Consider the following 25,744-nt stretch of genomic DNA (forward strand, 5'->3'; position numbering starts at 1 on the left):
CAACTTGACAATAAATTATGTTTCAAAAAAGCACTTGCTGTAATATGATGTCATAGGTCGAGTCTATCTCAGTTTTAAAAAGATTAACGTGAAATAAATCTACAGCTTTGAAGAACAGGAAAAAGTGATCTTCATAATAGTAACCGAACCTATGAAGCATCTTGAGATAAACAGAACCAGAAATCTGCAAGATCCCCGTGAATAAGCCCGTGAGACATTATTCAATGGCAGGAGGAAGACCTGAATGAGCTTCACCGGGTTCATGTAGGAGAGACTCTGCGTTTACCAGAAACGTCAGTTCTGTCCAAGTTAATCTGTATGTTTAACGCAACTCCAGCTAGACGCTCAGGGGTTTGGTTTTGTTTTCCTCATGCGTATTGAAAGGGCACGTTACCTTCTTGGCTCGTCTTTTCCAAATGTGGGCATCCTTGCTCAATAGTTGAAAAAAAAAAAAATCCCATCTTGTAATATTTTCCCATCCCTCCTCTCTGAGGCCCGTTCTTCTCTTCATCTTCCCTATTGGCTGTTGGACTCCTCTTGTCTCAAGTGTACGGATAGTTGCTTTATCTGTAGTTCACCTACGCGGCCACAGTAGGGCTTCCGTGAGTGTCTTTGTGGACCTCGGAGGGCATCGAGCTTGATTGCCTGTCCTTAAGTAACTACTCAAACTTCTCACAACTGGAGGTCAAGGGGCACTGCTTTTTTCCCCCTCTGGGCTTATTATAATAAGAATGTTCTGAGGACTCTCCAGTTTCTTAGACCCTGTCCCGTTGTTTTCACTTCAGGCCCTCTCCTCTGCATCTGTCTGTCCTTTCTCCCTCCGTCTCTGGTTCCTCCTCAGTTTCCCCGTAGGTTCCGTGACCCCATCAAACGTTACTTGAGCCCTGGGGCACCGTGCTAGGTGCTGAAATAGAGTCAGCTCTTATCCCTGACAGGGGAGAAAGAGACAAGCAGATGTGCAAATCAAAGATTACACTGGAGTGTGGTAAATATTCACGTTCCAGTAAGTCCTGGGGACCCAGGCGAGGCACAGGCAGGTCAGACCCGGGGGGAGGGGAGGCGGTGCAGGAAAAGCTTGTGGAAGGAGCCCAGGCTTGGGCTAGAGGAGATGTTTGAGGCAAAGGAAAACCAGCAGGGAACATGGGATCGGGCAGGGAACACGAAATCAGGAGGAAGTCCGCTGAGAAAGGTCATGAGTTAAATGTGTGGCATAGTGAGGTCTCTTGGGCAGCAAGGTAGGGTCCTAACCCAGTAGATTTTTGCCTATCCCTATCTGAAGCTCAAGAGAAATGTTTGGGGGGTGCCTAGGTGGCTCAATCGGTTGGGCGTCCGACTTCGGCTCCGGTCATGATCTCACAGTGTGTGAGTTCGAGTCCCGCGTCGGGCCCTATGCTGACAGCTCGGAACCTGGAGCCTGCTTCGGATTCTGTGTCTCCCCCTCTCTCTGCTCCTCCCCTGCTCATGCTCTGTCTCTGTCTCAATAATGAATAAACGTTAAAAAAAATTAAAGAAAAAAAAAGAGACATGTTTGGGTTGGAAATTGAGGTTTGGGTGATGGCGGTTGCCTCCCTAGGTTTGGACGAAGCAAGTGGCTGGGGCGTGGGGGGATGTGGAACGAGAGGGGGCAGCGCTGGGGAATGAGAGCAGGCTTGCATGGGGCCGTGGGAAGAAACAGGTTCCGCCAGGGGCCAGTGAACGGGGCCAGATTCACAGAAGGAAGGTCGTGAAGAAGGAGGGGCTGCCGAACAGGACCAGTTATCGACGGGAGGTCAGCGCAGAGCTCTGCTGGGCTGTGCTGTGCACCGTGGGGCTCGGCCAAAGCAGTTGGCAGGCGTTGGGGAAGAGGAAGGCAGGTTGCAGGGGCCCGGTAGTGACGTGGGTGCAAAGTAAGCGGAGTCCACAGGCCGAGGACCGCGCTCTCAGAACACCGGCTAGGGAGGAAGGAGACCTAGAGGGATTTGAGTCTGTTGGGTTTTTGCTTTTATTTTTTCAAGGTTGAAGAGAGAGCCCCTTTGGCCCTTTACTCCTTAGTGCCCTGTTCCTTTGAATACCTTCTTTCTTAGAGTTAATTCTCTTGCCGGACCACTCGGGTTCCTGTCTTGTCATCTCTCAACCCAGGGGCTCCCCACTGCACTTCAGTCCTCCTTCCCAAACTTATTGTTTTCACATCTTCCAACTATTTTCTTTGCCAGTACTCTCGCTGTCGAGAGCACCGGTCAGGAAAGAGGTCGTTTACTCCGCCCCGCAGTAAGAGTGCTGGAAGTCACTCTCTGAAAATCCCCTCCGGAGCTCAACAGCGGGCCCTGTTACTGTCTTTTGGGCCGTCCGTGTTCAGTCGGTGCCACGAAGCAAGCGTGATGACCGCTCGTGGCCCAGGAGAGAGAAGACACTTGGGTGAACCCCACGTTCTGTAACTCCCGCCGACCCTGAACCTGGAAGAAAGCTTGCACTCGGTGATCATCTGCATCACAGTAAATAACACTCCAATTTCATTCGTTATAGTGTGTTCACAGAGACCTGGCAGCCAGGAACGTGCTCGTGACCCACGGGAAAGTGGTGAAGATCTGTGACTTTGGACTGGCTCGAGATATCATGAGTGACTCCAACTACGTTATCCGGGGCAATGTGAGGCTGCTACTTCGTACACGGTTTTTATGCCGTCACTGTGTGTTTTGTCGTTGTTACGGTAGACAGCCGCACTCACTGTGGTGCGTGTTTGAGTCACGGCCACGTCCGAACACTTGCTCACGGCAGTTAGCTTTCTTAGGCTTGACAGCTTTTTCTGTAGCTTCAGGGAATATCCCAGCTGTATTAAAAGCCGAGTAAAGGAGCATCACCTCTGTCACAGCAGATCAGGTAGGGACCTTGGAGCACAAGCCACACTTTAAACAAAACCCGTTACCTGAGCCTACAGTTCCCGAAGCTGTAAAGTGACTGGAGTCATGTTTCCAATCGCGGGATTTGGCAATAGCTACCATAAAACGTTTTTTTTAAGTACGACATATAAATTAAATATTAAATGCAAAATCTTTAAAGGCACAACATTGAACGTAAATGTTAGCTAGTGAATGTTTAGCATCTTATGACTGCCACACAGGGAGACCTAAAACATGACTGAATACAAAAAATTTAAAAAATTTAAAAATTAATTAATTAATTAATTAATTAAAAAATTAAAAAATCCCTAAGGACAGATATGGGTTTTTTATTTTATTTTATTTTTTTATTTTAGAGAGAGAACGCACAGCGGAGAGGGGCAGGGGGACAGAGCCAGTCTTCAGCAGGCTTCAGGTTCAGCGCTGAGCCCTATGTGGGGCTTGATCCCAAGACCCTGGGATCATGACCTGAGTCGACACCAAGGGTCAGATGCTCAGCCGACTGAGCCACCGAGGCGCCCTGTTTTTGTTTTTGTTTTTTTAATTTAAGATTTTATTTTTAAGTAGTTTCTACACCCAGCGTGGGGCTCGAACTCATAACCCTGAGGTCAAGAGTCACATGCTCTACTGAGTGAGCCAGCCAAGTGCCCCCCGATGTGTTATTTATAAGAGAGCTATTAGAAATACTAAATGATAAAATTGTGCAGTGAAAGAACGTGGCTGTAAGAATTACAACACCTGGAGTTAACCCCCTGTCCGTACGTTTTGGAATTCCTGGGTGCTTTTTTTGTCCCCACTTGTGAAATGATAATAACGGCGAGTGCTGACACAGTGCCTACTGTGTGCTTAGCACTATTCTAAGTGCTTTACATATATTCATTTAGTCCTCAAAGCACCTCTCTTGGGGATGAGGAAACCGAGGCCCAGAAACATAACTCTGCCCATGATTACACAGCACGTGGATTAGAGCACGGTAAGGAGATGCTGGTAAATTAGTGGACGACCTTCTTGGAAGGACTTTAGTGGAAATACCACCTACAGGAATGTGGTGAAGGGAGCACACGCCATCTCTTCCAGGAACGATACCAGGCTGGCTTCTGTGGCTTTAATAATTTCCAGGAGCACGAGAGGCGGGTTTCCCCTGCAGCGTTTCCCGTGAGGATTATACGCTTCCCTCATTGGGGTTGTTGTGGGAATAAACCAGTAAAACCAACATGAAAGCACCTGTCCGGGGGAAACGGCCAATAAACGTTAAAAATCAAATTAAACTGCATTCCCATTAGCATCAAATAACCATCCGGGCTGATGTTAGATCCATACCTCCCTCGTTGGAGCTGAATCATAAATATGATCAAAGCTTCTGTGTGGCTGTGCAGTTTTTAACCTTACTAGCTGGCAGTCTCTTACGTGGGAAGGTGAATTTCATGTGGCACCTCGGTTAATCCGTGTAATTAATCAAATTTGTTTGTGCAGGATTTAAAATCGGGTTTCCTTCTTGAGCTTCAGTTTTGTTTTGTTTTGTTTTTTTATTTCCTTTAATAATCTCTACGCGCGATGTGGGGCTCGAACTCGTGACTCCCAGGTCGAGGCGCAGGCTCTACTGACTGAGTCGGCAAAGTACCCTTCGAGCTCTGATTTCACTTGGCAGGTTAAACATGCGTGGTGAGGGGCTGCTCAACTCACGAGAAAGAAAATACTACAAAAAGCTCTACCCCGGCAACCTATCCACCCCTACGTCTTGGTTCCGATCCCAGGCTGCACGAACTCAAAACCCGCCTCTCGTGCTCCTGGAAATTATTAAAGCCACAGAAGCCAGCCTGGTATCGTTCCTGGAAGAGATGGCGTGTGCTCCCTTCACCACATTCCTGTAGGTGGTATTTCCACTAAAGTCCTTCCAAGAAGGTCGTCCACTAATTTACCAGCATCTCCTTACCTCTGGTCACCTGACTGGTTCCTCCTTCATGGTGTCTGCTGTGACACTTACCCATTTCCAAGCACAAGCCTTTGTTCACGAGGAGTTTTAAAGAGATACCGGTTGATTTTTTATTTTTAAGCCTATTATTAGAATGTTGATTTGAAAGTGAAACACTTCCCCTTGGGCAATATGATCTCCTCAATTAAGGATTAAGAGCGGCTTTAGGAAGAAAATACACTTTATTATCGGCTAATAAGAGAAAAGAAACACGCCTCGTTCAGTCCGTTCACCACCCATCACCACTGATCGGTCCCCTCTTGGATTCCGCACAGGCCCGTCTCCCTGTAAAGTGGATGGCTCCCGAAAGCTTATTTGAAGGGGTCTACACCATAAAGAGTGACGTCTGGTCATATGGAATATTACTCTGGGAAATATTCTCACTTGGTAAGTTTTGCAGTTTGCTGCCAGCCGTTGCCCCCGACACGCTATCCCATTCCTAAATCAGGGTGCATGACCCGTGACCTCTAATGCTCCCCAGAGCTGGCTCGTCCTTACCTCTATGCAGTGTGTGCCGTTTCACGTTTGTTTTCTTTTTTAACTCTTTTTAATGTTTATTTATTTTTGAGAGAGAGAGACCAGGGGAGGGGCAGAGAGAGAGGGAGACACAGAATCCGAAGCAGGCTCCGGGCTCTGAGCCATCAGCACAGAGCCTGACTCGGGGCTCGAACTCACGAGCCGCGAGACCGTGACCTGAGTCAAAGTCGGAAGCTCAACCGACTGAGCCACCCAGGCGCCCCCTTTTGGTTTTCATTTTTTTTCCTAATGTTTATTTAGAGACAGAGAGAGACAGAGCATGAGCAGGGGAGGGGCAGAGAGAGAGGGAGACACAGGATCCAAAGCAGGCTTCGGGCTCCGAGCTGTCAGCACAGAGCCCAATGCGGGGCTCGAACTCACAAACCCTGAGATCATCACCTGAGCCAAAGCTGGATGGTTAATGGACTGAGCCACCCGGGCGCCCCCATTTCGTGCTTTATTTGTGGTGTCTGTAGGTCTGTCTACCCCCACCGGGCTATACCCACCGGCTGGAGGGCAGAAGTCATGACTCTCCCCGCCCACAGCCTCACGCCAAGCAGTGTCAGGCCCATGGGAGCTCTCGGTCCATGCTTGTTTGTTGAGTGAATGAAGAAACGAATGAGATGGTTTCTCCTCCCTAACGTTTTCCTCAGGTGTCAATCCTTACCCTGGCATTCCGGTTGACGCTAACTTCTATAAACTCATTCAGAGTGGATTTAAGATGGATCAGCCATTTTATGCTACAGAAGAAATGTAAGTTCAAATCACAGGGCAAGGTGGCCGAAATCAGGAATTTACAGTCTCTCTCGTTCCGAATGCATGACAAAAAAAAAAAAAAAGCGCAAAACTCCTTAATGCAAAATGCATATGATTCCTCTTAAAAAAAAAAAAAAAGGAAAGAAAAGGAAACTCTAATCCTTTTCTTGGGGGGGGGGGGGCGGACGGGGATTCCTGAACAAAACTGAACCTTCCTGCCCTAAGATACTATGAATTAGGGGCTCCAGTTCCTTTGCTTGAGGGATCCCTGGGGGTGATACAACTCCCACTTCTCGACTTCTGGGCCACGTCGTAGTTTTTATTTTTTATTTTTTTAATTTTTTTTAACGTTTGTTTATTTTTGAGACAGAGAATGAACAGGGGAGGGGCAGAGAGAGAGGGAGACACAGAATCGGAAACAGGCTCCAGGCTCCGAGCCGTCGGCACAGAGCCCGACGCGGGGCCCGGACTCACGGACCGCGAGATCGTGACCTGAGCTGAAGTCGGAAGCCCAACCGACTGCGCCACCCAGGCGCCCCGCGTCGTAGTTTTTAAAACGCATTTCTGTCCCTCATCTAATTTGCCCTTTCCGGTGTGAGTTGAAAATCTAGTAGAGCCCGTGCCACAAAACAACCAGGCCACCGCTGAGCAGCTGTACGGGGCCTCCGCTTCCCTTGGTTCAGCTTTCCTCTCCTTACTCCTCCTCCTCTTGCTTTTACAGATACTTTATAATGCAATCGTGCTGGGCTTTTGACTCGAGGAAACGGCCGTCCTTCCCCAACCTGACCTCGTTTTTAGGATGTCAGCTGGCTGACGCAGAAGAAGCGGTAGGTAGCGGCACCCTGCTTGAAAAGGCGATGCTGGAGGGGCGTTCAGGGGGTTCGAGCCCCGTGTCGGGCTCTGTGCTGGCAGCGTGGAGCCTGCTTGGGATTCCCTCTCCCTCCCTCTCTCCCTGCCCCTCCCCGACTGGTGCTGTCTCTCTCTGAACAAGTAAACTTGAAAAGGTATCCTTAGAAAGGAAAGCGATAACTCAGGACACACGCTGGCTTCCTGAGACCCAAAGATACTACGTTGTCTTTCTCACCGCCATTTGTCTCGTTTGCCCTTTAAAAGTTGTATGGGGTGAGATATATTTATTGGTAACTGGTTTTTTGTTTTTTTTTTGCGGGCGGGGGGGGGGCGGGGGAAGCTCTCCCTAAAGGTTTCGGCCAATTGAGAAATTAAATGTCCAGTGCACAGGACTAGACAACCAAATAAAACTGAATCCCTGAGCACCGCCCCCCCCCGCCCCACCCCTGCCACCGACCGTTAGCATGGAGTAATCACACGACTCGGTCATGTAATACAGTATCGTGGAGGGAACATTGCCCTGCAGTCCTGAAGAGTCGAATCCCAGTCCTACCGCGCGGTCTCCTCATTGCTGTGTGCATCACGGCAAATCGTTCCTCTGGGTCTTACTTTTCTCACCTGTAAAATGGGTTGTCACGCCGGGTGATCCTTGAGCGCTGTGAACTTGGAATCCCTTTGCTAACTCTTCTCCCCGGTAATACAGCCTGGCGTAGTGAATGGAACCATCCTCTAGAGGCCGTGGACAAAGGATGGGACCTTGGACCTCCAGTACCCAGGTTCAAATCTTGGCTCTGTCATTTACCTCTTACAGGCCTCGATTAAGTCAATCTTTGTTGGCTCTCAGTTTCCGTGTCTGAAATACGGGACTAACAGATCTTACTTTGGGGAGGTCTAAAGAGTAAATAAACTGATGTATGTGCAGAGACTTCCCACACAGCAGGCACTTGGTAGTTAATAAATGTTAGCTGCATAGGCACCTGACTCTTTAAATGGATTGTCTGTGCTCTTTGTCTAAACTACTGAGTCCGTTTTCAATTCTGTGGCCTCTCCAGAGACCTGGGTATAGGTCGTGTGTGGCCTGTCCTCCTGGCAGGATGTTCGAAGAATCCCATTCGATCATTCGTCCGTTTGCTTGTTTGTTTCTGGGCTTTGTTGTTGTTGTTGTTCTGGTGAGAGAGTGAGCATGAGCAGGGGAGGGGCAGAGAGAGGGGGGGAACAGAGGATCCGAAGCAGGATCAGCACAGCCAGCAGCGAGCCCAGCGCGGGGCTCGAACTCACAGATCATGAGATCGTGACCTGAGCCGAGGTCGGACGCCTAACCGACTGAGCCCCCCCGGGCGCCCCTGAAAAAAAATCACATTTGGAAATGAAAATGTTGTCAGGGAATTAGGTCCAGAAAGTCAGGGGAGATGGAAAGCCTCAGGGCTATCGAGTAGATAACCCGGAAATAGTTAATGACGCTATAAGATAAACTGAAAGAAGAATCGTGGAGAGAAAACAAGAAAGGAGCTGTTGAGGCAAAGAGAAAGCACCAAGTAATTTTCACTGGCTGGGGAGCTGGCTTTGGATTCACAGAGGTCTTATTTGCGCTAGAATTTTGGGAAGAATGAGTAGTATTTTGGCTGCTGGGGGATGGGGGGTTGGTGGCGTGTTCCAGGCTGGATGAGTGACGGAAGTAAAGGTTCACAGGTGAGAGAGGCGAATGGAAAACAAATGGTTGTGGCTAAAGTATAGGGCGAGTGGGGGAACACGGAGGAAAACAAGACCATAAAGGTAGCGGGCCAGGGTGGAGGGTCCGCTGTGGCTGAACCGTCCCTTGGCTTTGTTCAGGACCGCCTTGGACTCGGTGTGCAGCTCTCCTCTGTCCCCATGCCCCCAGGACGTCTAAATCCCTCTCCCTCTGTTCAGGGGGCCTTCAACATATCAGGGATTGTTGAATGGCAAGGTCTCCACGGACGATGACTCAGCTGAGGGTATCCAAGCTCAGGGACACCCCTTCAACTTCTCCCCCCCGGTTCTCTTCCTCTCTGCCCCCTGACCCTCTGTGATGGAAAGTTCTTTTCCCTACCCGTCTCAGAGCCACTGATGGCCAGCTGTAGCTCCTTTAGGTAAATGACAAAATAGTGTCCCTGCCAGGGAGACATTCATCCACCCAGCCACCGTGGGGAGCCTCTCACCCCCGGCTGGTGCAGTGGGCTCCAGTCTAGAAGCCTGGGGAGCAGAGCAGAGATTGGGCTTCAGGCCCCCCTTGCCCACTTGGCTGGGCACCTCAGAGCGAGGCATGATCTCCGCAGCCGTGCCCACTGTGAGCAGACCCTGGCTCCTCCTGTGTCGCCGTTCCGTGGTTTCTCTTCACACCTCCCGAGCACAGCCACGTGTCGTCTCCTGAGTGGGAAGACAGGCCTTGCCAGCGTGCCTGGGGTAACATCTCCTGCTCCTCCTGTGAATGCTTTTTGTAGAATCCGGTTTTGCTCCATCGTGGACTCGGGAAGCAAATGGCCCCCAGGGAACCAGTGAGAAGAGGAGGGAAGCACGCAGAGGAAACACAGGTTAATGCTTTGAGGTGTAACTTACAGCAGGGAGATCGTCGGACAACGTGCTAAGGCAATGAGGATTTGTGGAACCGGGGAGGATTTGCAGAATGCACAAACATGCTTCAAGATTTGTCTCGAAGCCCAGATCACTACGTGTGTGACAGATGTTAACCGGGCTTATGGTGGTGACCCTCTCGCAATAGATACCCAGAGACAAATCGTGTCGTACGCCTGAAGCTAATCCAGTGTTACATGTCCCTTATACATCCGTTGTTTTTTTTTTTAAAAAGGAGCCAGATCAAGTTATTCCCTCGTCTCCAAAGACCCCCTCTGTAACTTCTCCGGTCAGTTTTCAGGGTCCTTCTTCTGAGTCCCCATAACACTATGTGACACTCTGAGACTCAGTGTTGTGTGATAGTTTTGCTTTCCCATCACTAGACTTGGCTCACGAGGTCAAGGACATGCACTGTTCATCTTCACGTCCCCTGTGTGGTCCCACAGGCAGGAGACACTCACAGCATGAGGGTACGTGAGAGGCCCCGTCTGTTTTGTTCACTGTGACATACCCAGTGCTTAGCGTATAGAAAGGGCTAAGCAACGGTATCGGGAAGAAAGGAAGCGTAAAAGCAAGTTTGGGGAGGCAAAAGCGAAACAGCACAAGGAAGGACATCCGTTAAGAGGTGACTGTGGCAGCAGAGGTGAGCAAAGGCGGGAGTGAACTGGACCGCGGCAGGGGGGAGGGGTGCAGAGGAAAGGGACACACAGCTCCTGTTTCAAGAAAGGGGCCTGAACTCACATCACTTCTCCTTTCATATCAGTGCCCACAAATTATAGGATATATAATATAGAATATAGAACTGTATTATAAATGTATCATATATAATGTATTGCAAATAAATATAATACAAATACAAAGGATTTGTATTTGTAATACAAATTTGTATTTGTAATACAAATACAAATATTTAATATAAATCTTAAAATGTAGATATATACACTACATATTTTTATTACTTTTTATTTTATTTCTTAAAAAATTTTTTAATGTTTATTTTTGAGAGAGAGAGAGAGGGACAGGCAGAGCATGAACGGGGGAGGGCAGGAAGTGAGAGAGACTCAGAATCCCAAGCAGGCTCCAGGCTCTGAGCCATCTGCGCAGAGCCCGATGCGGGGCTCGAACTCACGAACCAGGAGATCACGACATAAGCCGAAGTCCGACACTTAACCCGCTGAGCCACCCAGGAGCCCCCGTTATATATTTTTAAAGAAGTGAGGCCATAATTGCCTTTGAAAGCCAGAAGGCGATCTCTGTGGCCCGGGAACGGTGGAAAACCCCTGGGATGATGAAAGCAGTTAGGACTGAAGGGAGAAGACCCACGGCAGAGGACTCTTTGAAAGGATAAGGACACGTGCTTCCCTAACGGGCAGGGAGAGGTCTGGTAGGATCTTGCAGTGGTTCCACAGTGGGGGCAGCCACACTGTTAAGTACACATAAGAATAAAGCAAGTGTTAAAAATGTGAGTATAACCACCGTTAAAAGAGAATATAATATATCTCAGGCGTAGTGTAGAAATAAAAATATAGTTTATAATCTCAGGTGTGGGGCACCTGGGTGGCTCAGTCAGTTAAGCGTCCGACTTTGGGCTCAGGTCATGATCTCACGGTTCGTGAGTTTGAGCCCCATGTCGGGCTCTGTGCTGACAGCTCGGAGCCTGGAGCCTGCTTCGGATTCTGTGTCTTTCTCTCTCTCTGCCCCTCCCCTGCTTGCTCCCTGTCTCTCAATAAATAAATAGATAAATAAATAAACAAACAATTATAATCTCAGGTGTAGCATAGAAATAAAAAAAGGACCATAGAAAACTTGATCAACCCAACAAAGCAGGGGAGAGAGAAACAAAGAACATTCATGGAAATAGAAAAAAAAAAAACACACAAAACAGGATTCGTAAGTCCACTTAGGAAAGAGAATTTCAAAATAAATGTGCCTGTCATCATACAGGCACATTAACTGACCTCAGTGCAGTGGAATGGGACATCGCCAAGAACAACCAAAAAGGCCCCAACATCTGACGTCAGAGATGAAAATCCCTGCTTACAGAAGTCTTCGGTTCACAAGAAGGAGGAGGAAGGAAAAAGAAATAAAAATAGACCCTGCTTATTAAAACCTGTAGGAGCCAGCCACGTTTATAATTCTAAATTCATTTGTTAGAAAACAAGAAAGAATGAAAATGAATGACTTCAACTTTCAACTCAAGAAACTAAGGAAAAAAAAAAACCAAACAGCAATGTATGAGGAGACAGAGAGGAAAAAGAGAAAGAACAAAGCAGCAGAACAGAACTAATAGATGGGCACCTGGGTGGCTCAGGCGGTTAAACATCTGTCTTCGGCTCAGGTCATGATCTCGCAGTTCATGGGTTCGAGCCCTGCATCAGGCTCTGTGCTGACAGGTCGGAGCCTGGAGCCTGCTTCGGATTCTGTGTCTCCCTCTCTCTCTGTGTCCCTCCCCTGCTCGCTCTCTGTCTCTCTTTCTCTCAAAAATAAACAAATATTAAAAAAAAAAAAAAAAAAAGAACTAATATTGATACAGGCAGAATTCATTAAACTGAAAGTAGCCCCCAAAACAAAATAATAGTGATGGTCAGGAAAGCCAAAAGTTGTTTTTAAACTAATAATTTACGTTAAAATAATAATAATAATAATAAAAAAAAAAAGGGGGGCGCCTGGGTGGCTTGGTCAGTTAAGCGTCCGACTTCGGCTCAGGTCACCATCTCGCGGTCCGTGAGTTCGAGCCCCGCGTCCGGCTCTGGGCTGATGGCTCAGAGCCTGGAGCCTGTTTCAGATTCTGTGTCTCCCTCTCTCTCTGCCCCTCCCCCGTTCATGCTCTGTCTCTCTCTGTCTCAAAAATAAATAAACGTTAAAAAAAATTTTTTTTAAACTAATAATTTAATTGCTCCCATTTTTGGTGTCATGCACACTTACTAACATGTTACCCATAATAATACATTTAATTCTCATTTCAGGCTCACGAAGTAAGTTCTATCATTACCTCTTTTGCAGATCAGTAAACAGAGATACAGAGAGGTTCAGTAATTTGCCCAAGGTCACACAGTAAGGGTCAGACTTAGGGGTTAATACACCAGTCTGGAAGTGGTTGACACTGTATATTAATATTGTATATTAACACAGTGTACAAATATACCACTAAAGCACACTAGGAAGAGAGCAATTAAGAAAGAAGAGACAGCACAAATAAGATTCAGGATAAAAAGAACGTAATTATGGATAGGGACACCATTTTCTTTTCTTTTTTAAAAAAAAAAAATTTAATGTTTATTCTCGAGAGGGAGACAGACAGAGACAGAGCATGAACGGGGGAGGGTCAGAGAGAGAGGGAGACACAGAATCCGAAGCAGGTTCAGGGCTCCGAGCTCTCAGCCCAGAGCCCGATGCGGGGCTCAAACTCACAAACCGCGAGATCATGACCTGAGCCGAAGTCGGTCGCTTAATGGGACACCATTTTCAAAAGTATAAGAAAACCTTACCCACCTCTTTACACGGATGCACTTGGAAAGCTGGGGTTTCAAAATTTTTATAAGGAGAATGTACTTACGGATTACTTGTGCCATTAAAAATTCATTTAAAAAATCACTTACAGGGGTGAAGGAGGTACAGGCTTCCGGTTATAATGACTAAGTCACCAGGATGAAAGGTACAGCGTAGGGAATAAGTCAGTGGTAGTGTAACAAAAAGTGTATGGTGACAGAAGGCAGCCACGCTCTGGTGAACACAGTAACATACAGACTCATGGAATCACTATGCTGTACACCTGAAGCCGATGTAGCATTGTGTGTCACTTATACGTCAGTTAGACCAATTACGTAAATAAAAATCCCTGAAAGAAATGGAAAAGGAAGACATGAAAAGCAGTGATATACCCAAACGCGCCCCAGGGACGGACTGACTGGCTCTGGGAGCACAGCGAACTTGAGGAGATGGTTCCGGAACTTCTGGATCACAGGATCACAGGACTGGCAGTGCGCCAAGTGGAATTGCAAACACAGGAAGCAGGGAAGGTTTGGGGATGAAAGATCATGAATACAGGTTGGGTTTGAAGGGTCCCTGGTGTTTCTGTCACAGCCTCGCTCGGAGGGTTAGACATCCAATGCCCGAGATGTACGTTTGGTTCAACAGGTCATGACCAACTGCTGCTTTCCGAAAAACACATATCATCCCTGTTCATCCTTCCGGGTGCAGGCAAAGTGTTATTGTGCAGACCAGGGTCAAAAGGATATTTCTCTCGATCTGCTTTCCAGAAAGAAAAAAATTAAAGAGTAGGAGGCGGTCCACTCAGTTACCAAACTGTGAAAAACAGACAACCCTTGTCTTGTCGTAAGGCTCTGGAGAAAATAGTGTTCCCAAACACAGCTGACAGTGCAGCCTGAGTGTTTCAGCACTCAAGTGTGCGTCCCCTTGGACCCAGAGATGCCACTTCCCCGTTCATCCCAGAGACAGACGAGGCCAGTGTAACCTTTGCAGTTTTATGTTACATAGCCAGTCCACCGAAAGGTTAGTGAGGGGCGGCCGGGTGGCTCAGTCCGCCGAGCGTCCCACTTTTGGTGCTGGCTCAGGTCATGATCTCGCGGTCGTGGGATTGAACCCCATGTCCGGCTCCTCGCCGAGCATGGAGACTGCTTGGGCTTCTCTCCCTCCCTCTGTCTCTCTGTCTCTCTCTCTCTGCCCCTCCCCCACTCGCACTCCATCTCTCAAAAATAAATAAGGGATTGGTGATTTTGAAGAAGGTTGGTGATGGTACATCAGTACTATGGAATGCTAGGCTGCTGTCAAAAAGATGAACGTGCTCCCATTCCGTCAACAGGGAAAATATATAACGCACGTAACATCCGGACAACATATTAGCAACTCAGAATAAGGCTCGAAACCAGAATCTACACTCTCAGCCTACGGATACACAATTGTGTATGCACAGCAGACTATAACGGTGGCCACCTCTAATGAGTTTAGCTTGTTTTCTATACATCTTCCTATATGGCTTACGTTATCTCTATGAATGTGCATTAACTTTATCATCAGACAAAAAATAGAACTGCTTTCATTTTGGAAAAGCACTCTAAAGTCACCCAAGTGAAACTCAAGCATCAGTCCCCCGTATTAATTGCATAATGAACAGGTCTCTCTTAGTGGCCTTTCTCTTTTATGGTTTTACCGCGCAGCTTTAGGATTTCTAGATCGAGATTTCGTAGCCAAGATTAGAAATAATAATGGAATAAAATGCTCGACTTGATTTCTCCATGAATAAAAGGACCGAATCTGCTTTGTCAATTAATATCCTCTTAAGATTATCCTCTAAGGCTTATGTATAGTAATAGCAAGTAATTTGCAATAAAGCCCCGTGACATGTACGTCATCATCGGATGGTAACCAGTGTTGTGTCTTTTTTCCCATTTTCAGATGTATCAGAACACGGATGGCCATGTTTCCGACCGTCCTTCCGTCTACCAAAACAGGCAACCTTACAGCAGAGAGGTGGAATCGGGTTTACTCACTCCACAGGCTCCTGTCGAAGATTCCTAGAGAAACGACTTAGTCTTAAGGACTTCCTCCCTTCAACCCCCAGCTTAAACAGGCTATAGATTACCAAAACAGGATTAATCTCATCACTAAAAGAAAGTATATTCTCAACTGCTGCTTTGCTGGACTTTTCTCTAGAAGCTCTCTGTATTTACTCTTGTTTTCAAAGGAACTTTTGTAAAAATCACATCATCCTTTGCACAAGGCAGGAAGAGCTGATAATTAACTTTATTGGAGCATCTACCCACATCCAAAGGCCTTCTCAGTCTGGCTTCAGTGAAAATTGTGTACCTGAACTATAGTATATTCTTGTAAATACATAAAACAAAAGCATTTTGCTAAGGAGAAGCTGATATGATTTTTTTAAATCTATGTTTTAAAACAATATGTAACTTTTCCAGCTATTTAGTGATATATTTTATGAATGAAAATAAAATTTCTTCTTTAGAGTTGTTTGTCATTGAATTGTTTGCATGGTCTATTTAGAGAAAGACTTAACTGGAGGGGATGAACCTAATGAAATTGTGTGCAATGTTCTGTATTTTTTTTTTCCTACTGAGAAGGTCCATCCTTTTGTTGGATCCTTAAAAGGATCTGTGACTCCTGCCCCCAGACCAGGAACCAAACAGCTGGCGAAGGCTTGCTTTTCTGCAGCACTCCATTGATTCAGCCTCCCTCGTCCTTTGAAGCTTAGCTCCCTCCCTCCCACAGGCTTATAAACTTGGACTTGCCCCTGTCCTTACATTCCAGTGTGGTTCTTGGTGAAGGTCTGCCTTCTCTTGTCCTCCCTTCCAGTGCCTCGGTTAAGATAAGAGCCCTGAAGCCAGTCCCGCTAGGCCAGACTTCTCTGTCCACCACTCTTCGCCATGCAACGTTGGTCAAGTAACTGAACTTCGTTAGGCCCCAGTTTCCCGTTCTGGAAGAAGAGATAATGATGGATGGAATCTCTCTCACAGGGTTGCTGTAAGAATTAGATGGATAACATACATAATATATGCATGTCATAAATATACACATTCACAGATGGTCCCCAACTTACAGTGGTTCAACTTACTATTTTTCAACTTTACGACGGCGCAGAAGGGATACACGTTCAATATAGACGGTCCTTTGAATTTTGAATTTCGATCTTTTCCTGGGTTAGCAATATTACCCTCTTTCATGATGCTGGACAGTAGAAGCTCTCAGTCTGCCGTGGGATCACAGGGTAAACAAGCAACACCCTGGCCAGCATTCTGGTTTTTACTCTGGGTACGGTATTCCATCTGTGACATGAGAGATCCAACACTTTATTATAAAATAGGCTGGGTGTAGATGATTTTGCCCAACTGGAGGCTGACATCAGTATTCTGAGCACATTTGAGGTGGGCCAGGCTAAGCTGTGATGTTCGGTAGGTTGGGTCTATTAAATACATTTCAACTTAGGATATTTTCAACTTACTGTGGGTTTACTGGAACATGGCCCCTCCTGGGATGTTTATTCCTCTTTAAGCCCGTGCTTTGTTGCTAGACTTGAGCTCTGTCTTAGGTCTTTCTCAGCTCCACCAGCCATCATGAGTGATGGCTTCCTCTGCTGAAATCTACAAGCTTCTTGTCCATATCATCCAACTGGCCCTTAACATGAACATCCTTTCTTTTCGCTTGGATTTCTTTCAAGCAACAAAAATGTATTATCTTTCAGTTCTATAGGTAAACAGTTCGACAAATGTCCTTCTGGGCTAAAATCAAGGTGTCATCAGGGTTACGTTCCTTTCTGGAGGCTCTAGTGGAGAATCTCTGTCCTCACCGGTTCCAGCTTCTACGGGCTGCTAGAATTCCTTGGCTGGTGGCCCCCTGCCCCCATCTTCATAGCCAACAATACTGCATCTTTCCATCTGTTCTTCTGCAACCTTGTCTCCCTCTGCCCATGAGCTCAGCAGAGACCAGTTCTCTCATTGCAAGGATCATGTCTCTTCACTTGGATTTTTAGAAGCATGAAAGTAGATATGATTTATTCTAAGTTCTATGCTTAATTCCCATTTGTGTATACAGTCAGGACACAAGAAATATCTGTATTTGATTGGTTTTTTTTACCTACTCAATTTAAAGCATCAAATATGCTTGGTGTTAAGAATTCAGATAATTTTGTCTTTTTACTTATAGTAGTAAGTGAAACTTTCCCTTTATGTGCCCAACCCAAACCCCAAAATGTTCCTTCAAGGGAAATGCTGTTAAAGTTTCAGATATATTTCTCCCACCTTCTTGTTTAAATATACGTGCATTACTTACACATACTTACACAAATACACTCAACCCACCGAATTCTTTGTTTTTTTACATAAAACAGAACCACACCAGCCAGCCATATTGTCAAATGTATTTTGGTTCTTAACTACATGTCAATATTTTCCCAACTATACATGTTTGTGAAGCACCTGTGATGAGGTAAGTGTTAAGAAACGTATGTATCATCTCATTAAATCTTCGTAACTGCCTTATGAAGTAGATACTAAAATGATACCATTTTTTTTCTGGAGAATTGGAAAGTTAACTTAGTAACCTGTAATCTCCAAGCCCTTGTTAACACTTACCTTGTGGTGACTCTTGGGTTCTATTATTATTTTATTTATCGTATTTATTTATTTTTAACTGTGGTAAAAACAACACATAACACAAAACATAAAAAAATTTGTTAATGTTTATTTATTTTTGAGAGAGAGAGAGAGAGTGCACGTACGTACAAGTGGGGGAGGGGCAGAAAGAGAGAGAGAGAGAGAGAGAGAGAGAGAATCCGAAGCAGGCTCCAGGCTCTGAGCTGTCAGCATAGAGCCCGACGCGGGGCTTGAACCCACGAACACACAAGATCGCGACCAGAGCTGAAGTTGAAGGATTAACTGACTGAGCCACCCAGGTGCCCCTCATCTTAACCATTTTTAAGTGTAAAGTTCAGTATTGTTAAGTATATTCACATTGTTGTGAAACGAATCTCCATAATTTTTTAGCTTGTAAATCTGAAACTTTGTCCCCATTAAACAATAATAATTCCCCCTTTCCCTTTCTCCGAGCCCCGGCAACCATCATTCTGCTTTGTTCCTATGAATTTTACTACCTCATATAAGTGGAATTATACAATATGTGTCGTTTTGTGACTGACTTATCTCACTTGGCACAATGTCCTCAAGGTTCATCCGTGTTGTGACATGTGACAGTACGTGTTTCCGTTCTTTTTAATGCTGAATAACATTTCACAGTATGTGTATACATTTAGTGATTCACTTATCCATTGATGGACATTTAGTTTGCTCACGCTCTTGCGTTTTGTGAGTAATGGTGCTATGAACACGGGTGGGCAAATACCTCTTTGAGAACCTGCTTCCATTCTTTGGCATATTTTTGTTTTCTTTTGTAAAGAAGTGGGATTGCCGGATCAAATGGTAATCCTATTTTTAACTTTTTGTTGTATATATTATTTTTAAAGATGCCGTTATAGTGATCATGTGTTTCTTTGGCCATCCGGTATCTATTCCCATTTCTTTCAGCAGCAGCACTGTGATTTGATACATTACTCGTCCCTATGGTATGGAGGCAGTGGGGTGGGACTTCAGTGGGGGCAGGGGGTGGTGCCTTCTAGCCAAGGAGGGTCCTTGACTCAAGCCTGGCTGATAAACTTCCTCTTTCGTTCTGGAAGTTGGTGCCCGACCTGGATTCAGGCAAGGATGAAAAAGGGAGTTGGGGGGGTTGGGGGGCGCCTGGGTGGCTCAATTGGTTAAGTGTCCAACTTCGGCTCAGGTGATGATGATCTCACAGTTCGTGGGTTCAAGCCCCGCGTCGGGCTCTGTGCTGACAGCTCAGAGCCTGGAGCCTGCTTCGGATTCTGTGTGTCCCTCTTTTTCTGCCCTCCTCCACTCGTGCTCTTTCTCTGTCTCCGAAAAATGAATAAATGTTAAAAAAAAAAAACAGTATTTTTTGAAATAGAAAAGAAAAAGAGAAAGGGAGTTGGAACTTACAATTCTCAGCAACAGCAATCTCCAACCGAGAGTGATAAGCAGTCCCCACTTCCTAGATCCCTGGAGCTGCTCTGGCCCCTCTTCTTGCCCAAGCCTTGCTCTCTGGCCTTCCTGAGCCTGGGAGCCACTGTCTCTTTTCCAGAAATCCCCTTCGCATGCTGTGAACCCAAGTCGGTGTCCAGTGCTTCCAACCAAGACCCTTGGCACATACACCTGCGGCCAAACCGATTTCAGTCAGACCCACATACATTCTGAACGTGACTTCGCTGCGGATGGGAACCAACAAGTACGTTTGTATGTGGGATCACCCACACGGCACCCCCCTTGCTGCTGTAGTACCCAAGGCGCCGAAGAATTTGATTTCCTTGCAAATGAATACTCTCTTGCTCATGAGCTTTCTAGAAATGGCTCCATGCCCTATGTAGACTTCCAGTTCCTGCTTTCTTGAAAAAAAAAACAAAACAAAAAACCCAGTTCATACTTCTCAGATTCACTCATGCTGTTACATGGATCTTAAGGGCTTGTATTTCACTGATGTGCAACGTGAATATACAATTACCACCATTTGTTCATTTTCACACTGATGATATTTGGGGCTTCGGGGCTGGGTGGGGTAGTGGGTTCATGGGTGTTCATTAATATTATTTTTCTTTATAACATAACTTTTGTATGTATCAAATATAGTATTTAAAAGGCAACATTCTCCAGGCGTCTGATGGCTCGGTCGGTTAGGCGTCCGACTTTGGCTCAGGTCATGATCTGGCGGTTTGTGGGTTCGAGCCCCAAGTCGGGCTCTGTGCTGACAGCTCAGAGCCTGGAGCCTGTTTGGGATTCTGTGTGTCCCTCTCTCTCTGCCCCTCCCGCACTCACGCTCTGTCTCTCTCTCTCTCTCTGAAAAAATGAATAAGTATTAAAAATAAAAATAAAAAATAAAAGGCAACACTCTCTGAGGAAGGAAGGTATTTAAAACCCTTGTTGGAGGAAACAAAATCAGACTCTATCAAATCCAGCTCTTACCACAGATCTGGTTTGAGTTCGGTCGTTTGTCTCTGACGTGACTACACGTTTTTTAAAGACATTTTATTTTTAAGTAATCTCTACACCCAGCGTGGGGCTCCAATTCACAACCCTGAGATCCAATTTTAGTATATGTGCTGCCGAAGCGAGCACCACAACCCTGAGATCCAGAGTTGCATGCTCTACCGACTGGGCCAGTCAGGCACCCCAAACTACACATTAACACGGCTAAGAACACAACTCAAAAAAGCACGGATCTCAGAGACGGGTTCTGCTAACTGCGTGCACAGCCCTTTCCATCCGACCAGTAGGTGGCGCCCCAGGACTACTGTTTTTTCCCTTAATCTCAATCACAGGGCTTGACTTCACTCCTACACCCTACCCTGCCTTTGGAAAGGCACATTGTAACCAACAGGATAAAGAAAAGGCCGATCTGTTGGTGAGAGGGAAGAACAACCCTCTACGCAGATCACTTAAGGTCATTTATTCAATATTCAGTTATTTCAGAGTTGACTCTGCTAACGATTGTGCGCTTTATGTGCATTATTCATCACATTCTGGACATTAACAGAGCAGTCTATGTCAGCTTCTTTATGGGACGTTTTTTTCGAACACCAATATCTTTTAACGTTTATTTAGTTTCGAGATGGGGGTGGGGGGAGGTGCAGAGACAGGGGGGTGGTACAACGGATCTGAAGCGAGCTCTGTGCTGTCAGCAGCAAGCCCGATGCGGGGCTTGAACTTACGAACCGTGGCACCATGACCTGAACCTAATGCTCAACCGACTGAGCCACCCAGATGCCCCAGACCTTTCATTTATAATTAATTTTTTTTTTGAGAGAGAGAGAGAGAGAGAGCGTTTGCACACGAGGGAGGGAGAGAAATCCCAAGCAGCCTCCACGCACAGCACGGAGCCAGATGTGGGACTCAGTCTCAGTCTCATGATTTGAGCGGAAATCAAGAGTTCCACGCTTAACCGACTGAGCCACCCAGGTGCCCCTGTAGGACCTGGTTTTTAACATTCACTTCTAACGCAGCACATTTATCTGCCCAGGGGATTGACTTCTGAACTGACTCTTCTCGGAGCGTCTTCTGTGCTGAGTGCTGCCTGAGCCTGGACTGGCCTCCTACTGAAAACAAAGAGTCTGTTTCCCAGAGATCTTTCGGAGTAAAAAATACAGCCAGGGAAGATGTCCTGGGTGACCTCCTACTGAAGTTCCAGCCCTTCGATTAGCCGCCTTGTGTCCCTCCTTCACCCACCACTTGTGTTTCTTCCTGATCTTCCTTCTCTCTCCTCACGTCTTCTCGAAGGACTTTCTCAGGAACACGCTTATCCGGGCTCCTCGGCTATTCCCCGATCATTTTGTCAAAAATAAATGACATATCAGCTTTCACATTTGTTTCTGTCTATGCCATTACCATCAGCAACAGAAAAAAAGAAAATGGTGGGGGGGAGGTGCTGTTATCACCTAAAAACACTCTATCTTTTCAGATCGTAGGAGTCCAATGTGTATTACATCCCACATTATCTTACCGAGGCAGGAAAGGCATGGATGAATTTTTTTTTTTTTGGTAGCAAAACACATATAACATATATGCATGTGCATGTACAACCTACCCCCTGCAACCATTCCTCAGTGTGGAGTTCAATGGCATTCAGCACATTGACACTGTTGTGCAAATCACCACCACCACCGTGTCCAGATGGAACGTTTTCATCTCCGCAAACGGAAACCATCCCCATTAAACATTAACTCCCTACCCCCTCTACCTCCAGCCCCCGGCGACCACCTTCCTACATTCTGCCTCTGTGATCTTGAGTCCTCTAGGCACCTCATATGAGTGGAATCACCCAGGATGGGTCGTTTTGTAACTGGTTTATCGCACCTAGCGTATAACGTCCTCAAGGTTCACTGCGATGAACTCTTTATATTACCATTTGTCGATAATACACTTTGTCCCGCAGCTGTGCTAAAGGCACATGTATCGTCCCATTTAGTAAAACGTGGGGTAGGAGTTGCTGCGTGGCAGCTGAACAGTTGGTGACACCAAGGCGCTTGAAGAAGGTTAAGTCGCTGGGGCACCCGGTGGAGGGGCTCGGTCGGTCAAGCATCTGACTTCAGCTCAGGTCACGATCTCACGGTTCCTGGGTTCCAGCCCCGCGTCAGGGTCTCGGCTGTCAGCGCAGAGCCCGATCAGATCCTCTGTCTCCCTCGCTCTGTGCCCCCCAAATGCAAATAAACATTTAAAAATTTTTTAAAAAAGAAAGAAAGAAAGCAGGTTAAGTCACTTCCTTAGACACAAAGCAGGTACTAAGTACTCACCCATCTCACAGCCACACCGGGGGGTCTGGGCTCCTGCCAGGGCCTGTTGCTTTGGCTCAGTCCTCAGCTTATGAAAGCCGTCTGGGAACAGCAAGATGAGATGAGTTCTGACTCCCAATATGCCTCAAATTAAAAACGTCTGTGAAAGAAAAGCAATCTGCCTTTCTGGTATCTTCTTGACAAAACACTTCACGCCTGCTCCACTCACGAAAAGTTAAGGGCTGCTGGTGGGAGGGAGCGGACGTGTGAACGTTTCAGCTACCAAAATGAAACAAAACTGTATGCCCGTTTAAGAACTTTTTCCGTGTCCTGGTAAAAGTCTCTTAAGAGAAAAATTATACTAAAGTCAAATATGATATATTCAGCAACCGGAAGGCAAGAATGCCATCTGGTGCTGTTGATTTATGAGGCTACATCTTTATATAATTTAACTCTTTATTTTTTATCTATTTAATTTTTAAAAGTTATTTATTTTGAGAGAGAGAGAGAGAGAGAACGCTCCAGCAGAAGGGCAGAGAGAGAGGGAGAGAGAACATCCTGAGCAGGCTCTGTGTCATCAGCCCAGAGGCCGACCCAAGGGCTTGGGCTCACATATCCTGAGATCATGCCCTGAGCCAAAACCAAGAGCTGGACGCTCAACTGACTGAGCCACCCAGGCACACCTCTATAACTTTTTAAAAAAAGCTTTATTGAGGAGGTTCTGGATGACTCAGTTGGTTGAGCGTCGACTCTCGATTTTGGCTCAAGTCATGATCCCAGGGTTGGGGGATCCAGCTCCGTGTTGGGTTCCGTGCTGAGTGTGAAGCCTGTTTAGCACTCTCTCTCTCTCTCTCTCTCTGCCCCTTCCCTCACTTGTGCTCTCTCTCAAAAAAAAAAAAAAAAAAAAACTTTCCTGATACATAATTCATATACCACACAATTCTCTTATTTATATTGAACTACTCAATAACTCAGCTTTTTCCCCGGATGAAAGTTGCCTTACTTGCTCACCGCCTTCCATGTTTCTGGTTGGTTTGATTGGTTGAGGGTCAGCAGAAGTGGAGCCCAAGGTGCTGAGTCAAGCCCAGTGGCACGAGCTGCTGGTTCCCCGTTGGTAATTTGTATGTTGTTGTTGTCGTCAACATTGTTTCCGTGTCCGTGACTGTTTAATTCCTGAACTTTTTGCGTCTTGAAGGTTCCTACGTCGGTAGGTTATCGGGAGTGCCATTATTATACGATAGATACAGCAAAATAAAAGGTTCGGTTTCCAGCCCCGTGCCAGAATGGTGGTAATATCAATGGGTAGGTCTTTCCCACCATGCCTCTCGGCATCGCTGTGCTGTGAGCGGAAGGGTTTCCATTTGCAAATTCAGATGTGGTTCGTGGAGCAGCGGAGAATCCCCAGGCTCCAAGCCCCAGGCAGCGGCTCCTTTGGGGGCGGGGAGACCCTTGATGTGCAGAGGTAAGAGCAGGAAATGATAAGGGGTCATATAAAAGGGGGGGGGGGCGACAAGGAGTGATGGAACCAGAATGCCCTTCTTTCTCTACTTCTGCTCTAGCTGCTTTTCCCAGCGTCTGGGGTTGAGGGTGGTAATGAGGCGAAGGAGCCTGGACAGACCAGGGTGGGGATCCAGCCAGACTCCTCCTCCCTTTCCCCACACTCTGATTTGAACTTTGCAGATGCTTCACAGGTCACACTACAACGAACCGAGGCCGGTGGGGGGGGGGGGGTGGCGGAGGGAGAAGAAATGGATGGCTATTGGCCTGTTGACTGGGCCCACCGCAAAGCCTGCATGGACAAGCAAAAGACTCTAACGGCGGGAAGGAAAGAGGAGAAAACCCTGTGGTTGGTCCAATGGAGAGATTCGACACAGAAAATAGTAGCCAACACCTACGTAGTGCTACCACCAGGTGAACACGTCATTGTCCCCATTTTACAGACAAGCTGAAAAACAGAAGGTTCGGTATCTTGACAAACGTCTGATTGTACTGGCGGAACCGGGATCAAAACCCTCCTGGGTCCGTGTTCTCCACGCTGCGTTCTACTGCCTGAAACGCATACGCCACAGGATTCGATGTGCTTTCACATACACACAAGTACGTTACACGTAAGTGTTAATCTCGTGTCTCCTCTCTCACATTTGAAGACAAGCCAGCAACGGTGGTGCTTCGGGCGCTGGATTTACTTCCTTGAAAAGCAAATTTTTGAGGCGCCTGGGTGGCTCAGTTGCTTGAGCATCCAACTCTTTTTTTTTTTTTAATGTTTTATTTTATTTTTGAAAGAGAGAGAGAGAGATGGAGCGGGAGCAGGGGAGGGGCAGAGGGAGAGGGAGACACAGAATCCCAGGCGGGCTCCAGGCTCCGAGGCATCAGCACAGAGCCCAAGGCGGCGCTCCAACTCAGGAACCGTAAGATCGTGACCTGAGCCGAAGTTGGACGCTTAACCGACTGAGCCACCCAGGAGCCCCTCCCCTCCTTTTCTTTGAATTTATCTTCCACGGTAGTTTTCATTTTGAGTACCCATGAAAGATTTCCGGGTGAGAAATTCGATCCATGTGGTCATTGGGTCAACGAATTCACCCCATGGTGTTTATTATGCGCCTACCGTGGGCACGGTTCTAGGCACCCGGGACACAGAAGCACGCACGACACGCTGTCTCCAGGCTCATGGCATTGGTCAGAGCTGAGAGGTGATATGCAAATAAGTAAATATAAGAAGCAAAGTGATTTCAGATAAGCATATATTCTCAGGAAGAAGACAGCACATAATGGTGTTTGAGGGACAGTTGAGAATGGGGCAGAGTTATTGCTTTGAGACCACATCCCGTTTCAAGAGCATTTATAAAGCACCTGATGTCTTAGGTATCCGAAATACAGGGAAAGCGCGTAAAGCACACTACCAGACCCCACAGCGGCAACAGAGGGGAAATCAAATTCCAAGCGGGTTGACTTGCGACCAGTCTCTGAGTTACCAGACGGAGCTTCCCGGGACGACGTTGGCGTTAAAATGTTCATGACACCGAGAGTCTCTCTGGCTTGAAGGCCCACAGTGAAATCGGGTCCCTCCTGGCTTTGTGGGAGCAGAGTAGCCGGAAACATTCCTCCCGTAGAGCCCTCCGCTCCCTGGACTGGAGCCTGAAGCCTGTGTTTGTCCATCACCCGAGTACTCTGGACCCACTGCTCCCAGAAGCATTCAAACCATGCCAAGCGGGTGTTGCATAAAAAACACACACACACACACAACCACGATAAAAGCTTGTGTGTTCGGCAAATATAAGCGGGTGAGCGGGCCGAGCGTCGCTCAGTCGCCGAGGGGGGAGCTGACGTTCTGCTTCGTCCAGCTGA

The 25,744-nt window shown here is 46.8% G+C and overlaps 1 protein-coding gene across 2 annotated transcripts in view; it reads left to right on the forward strand.

Annotated features, from left to right (window-relative positions):
* Positions 1-15,542, forward strand: part of FLT3 (fms related receptor tyrosine kinase 3) — a 76,955-nt gene extending 61,413 nt beyond the window's left edge. For both annotated transcript variants that reach the window (XM_058688970.1, XM_058688980.1), the window contains 5 exons: positions 2,503-2,625; positions 5,124-5,235; positions 6,018-6,117; positions 6,842-6,947; positions 14,974-15,542. In XM_058688970.1, the coding sequence (XP_058544953.1) occupies positions 2,503-2,625; positions 5,124-5,235; positions 6,018-6,117; positions 6,842-6,947; positions 14,974-15,096 (564 nt within the window). In that variant the 3' untranslated portion in view covers positions 15,097-15,542. The remainder of the gene's footprint in view (positions 1-2,502; positions 2,626-5,123; positions 5,236-6,017; positions 6,118-6,841; positions 6,948-14,973) is intronic.
* The last annotated feature ends 10,202 nt before the right edge of the window (positions 15,543-25,744 follow it).

Source organism: Neofelis nebulosa, chromosome 1 (assembly GCF_028018385.1).
Source record: "Neofelis nebulosa isolate mNeoNeb1 chromosome 1, mNeoNeb1.pri, whole genome shotgun sequence".
Classification (NCBI taxonomy): Eukaryota; Metazoa; Chordata; class Mammalia; order Carnivora; family Felidae; genus Neofelis; species Neofelis nebulosa.